At 48.5% G+C, this 1,642-nt stretch overlaps 1 protein-coding gene across 1 annotated transcript; it reads left to right on the top strand.

Moving 5' to 3' along the window:
• Nucleotides 1-714: 714 nt before the first annotated feature.
• Nucleotides 715-1,494, top strand: PPTG_04997 (hypothetical protein; the record flags this gene model as incomplete). The annotated part of the gene is made up of 3 exons (XM_008898440.1): nucleotides 715-1,233; nucleotides 1,304-1,441; nucleotides 1,468-1,494. The coding sequence occupies 3 exons, from the start codon at nucleotides 715-717 to the stop codon at nucleotides 1,492-1,494; spliced, it is 684 nt and encodes a 227-aa protein (XP_008896688.1).
• Nucleotides 1,495-1,642: the final 148 nt, after the last annotated feature.

The raw sequence follows: 1,642 nt of genomic DNA, 5'->3' as shown, positions 1-1,642 counted from the left end.
ACATGAGTGGACTGGGGATGCGTGAGTACAGGGTGGCAATGAAGGCACTACGTAGCGTTGCTACAATGTTCAGGCACGGTGAATTCGATGCATTCAGCGGTTCCCCTCCTGGTGAATTTGGCTCCGCTGCTTCGCATGATCGTGTAGGTGAAAGAGAGCCTTCGACAATTGCGACTGAAGTGGATTATAGTGCGACGCTCACGACGCGCGAAGGAGATGCTGTGGAGATGGTTCTGCAAACTGCGACTGGGTTATGCAGCGGAGACGATCGTCCGCTGAGCTCTGGTGGTCATGTGCCTGTTCAAGCCCAGTCGGGTGCCGTTGGGCACACAGTCGGTTCAATCGGGCACACAGGAGGCTCAGTCGGGCACACAGTTGGCTCAGTCGGGTGAAGAGTTATATGAATCGCGTACTGAGTTATGTGAGTCACGTACTGAGTTATGTGAGTTGAGCACGGAGTTGAATAAACCTGAATTGGACTTGCGTGGATTGAGAGCGGAGTTGGGTCAGTCGGGCACCAGGTTGGTCGAGTTAAGCGTTGGGGCAACGGTGTCAGCATAGGAGATCACATCTCGTGAAGTTCCAAGTCAGGCGAGACCGGTCAACGTTAGCGACAATGAAGACGAATTTGAGATTCAGAGTCCCCCCAGGGCTAAAGGAAGACCCAGACAAAAGCCCAAAGTTGTCAAAGCTAAACGAAACTTGAACATTGCAATGGTTCAAGAAGATCTTGAGATGCACGAAAAGCAACGCAACCTCAACTCGGTGTTTGAGCTTCTGTCTGAAGATGCTACTTGCAACGCATCCTACGAAACGACAGTGCAATTCAAACTCCTCAAATTTGAAAGGAAACCAAAGCCACCTATTGCCTACGAAATCGCGAAGCTACCGGCAAGTAAACTACTGGTAAAACCTGATGAAATTACCAGAATTTTCCCGATGGATCTGATAAAGAAGTGTGCTACCAAGGTTGTGGCGTTTCAGAAAAAACACAAGGGCGTCCGCGAACTAGATATTGCGCTCGAAGTGGTTGGTGTTGGGGTGTTTGCCAATTCTACGATAAAGCTCATGAAAAAATGGCATATTGCAAATGCGGCGTTTAGAAGAATCAATAGTGCGCTCGCATGGATTGATAACGTGGATCTATCGCGTTGCGACAACAGCAATTTTTCTGTCGAGCGCGACCTGGACTTGCCATCCAAGCTGAAGGAGATTAAGGTTTTGACGTCACAGGTATGATATTTTTTCCGATTAATTGGATTGAAGTTGTATCAATATCTTACGACTAATGAAATGTATGCAGGTGGATGTACTGGACATTGCAGGCAAGGGACTAATAACGGACGAGATAATGCACAAGATACTGGCCAAGATATTTGGCTCTAAGGACGGAATTACTGTCTTCGATTCGTCAACACTTGGCACTGTAGTTGACGGAAAGGTGACCTCCTGCGGCGAAATCATCAGAGACGCACTGAGCGGGCTTACACGTGAGAAGGTGTTGATACCTGTGAATTGCAATGGGAGCCACTGGTGTGGAGTCATGATCGACCTTGAAGGCGGTACAGTGGAAGTGTACGATTCAAGCTCGTCTTCATACACGATGAGCGTGCGTGTATTGGCACAGACGTTGGTTCATTTG

This window comes from Phytophthora parasitica (genome assembly GCF_000247585.1).
Source record: "Phytophthora parasitica INRA-310 unplaced genomic scaffold supercont2.7, whole genome shotgun sequence".
NCBI lineage: Eukaryota > Oomycota > Peronosporomycetes > Peronosporales > Peronosporaceae > Phytophthora > Phytophthora nicotianae.
This window is presented reverse-complemented; position numbering and strand designations above follow the sequence as displayed.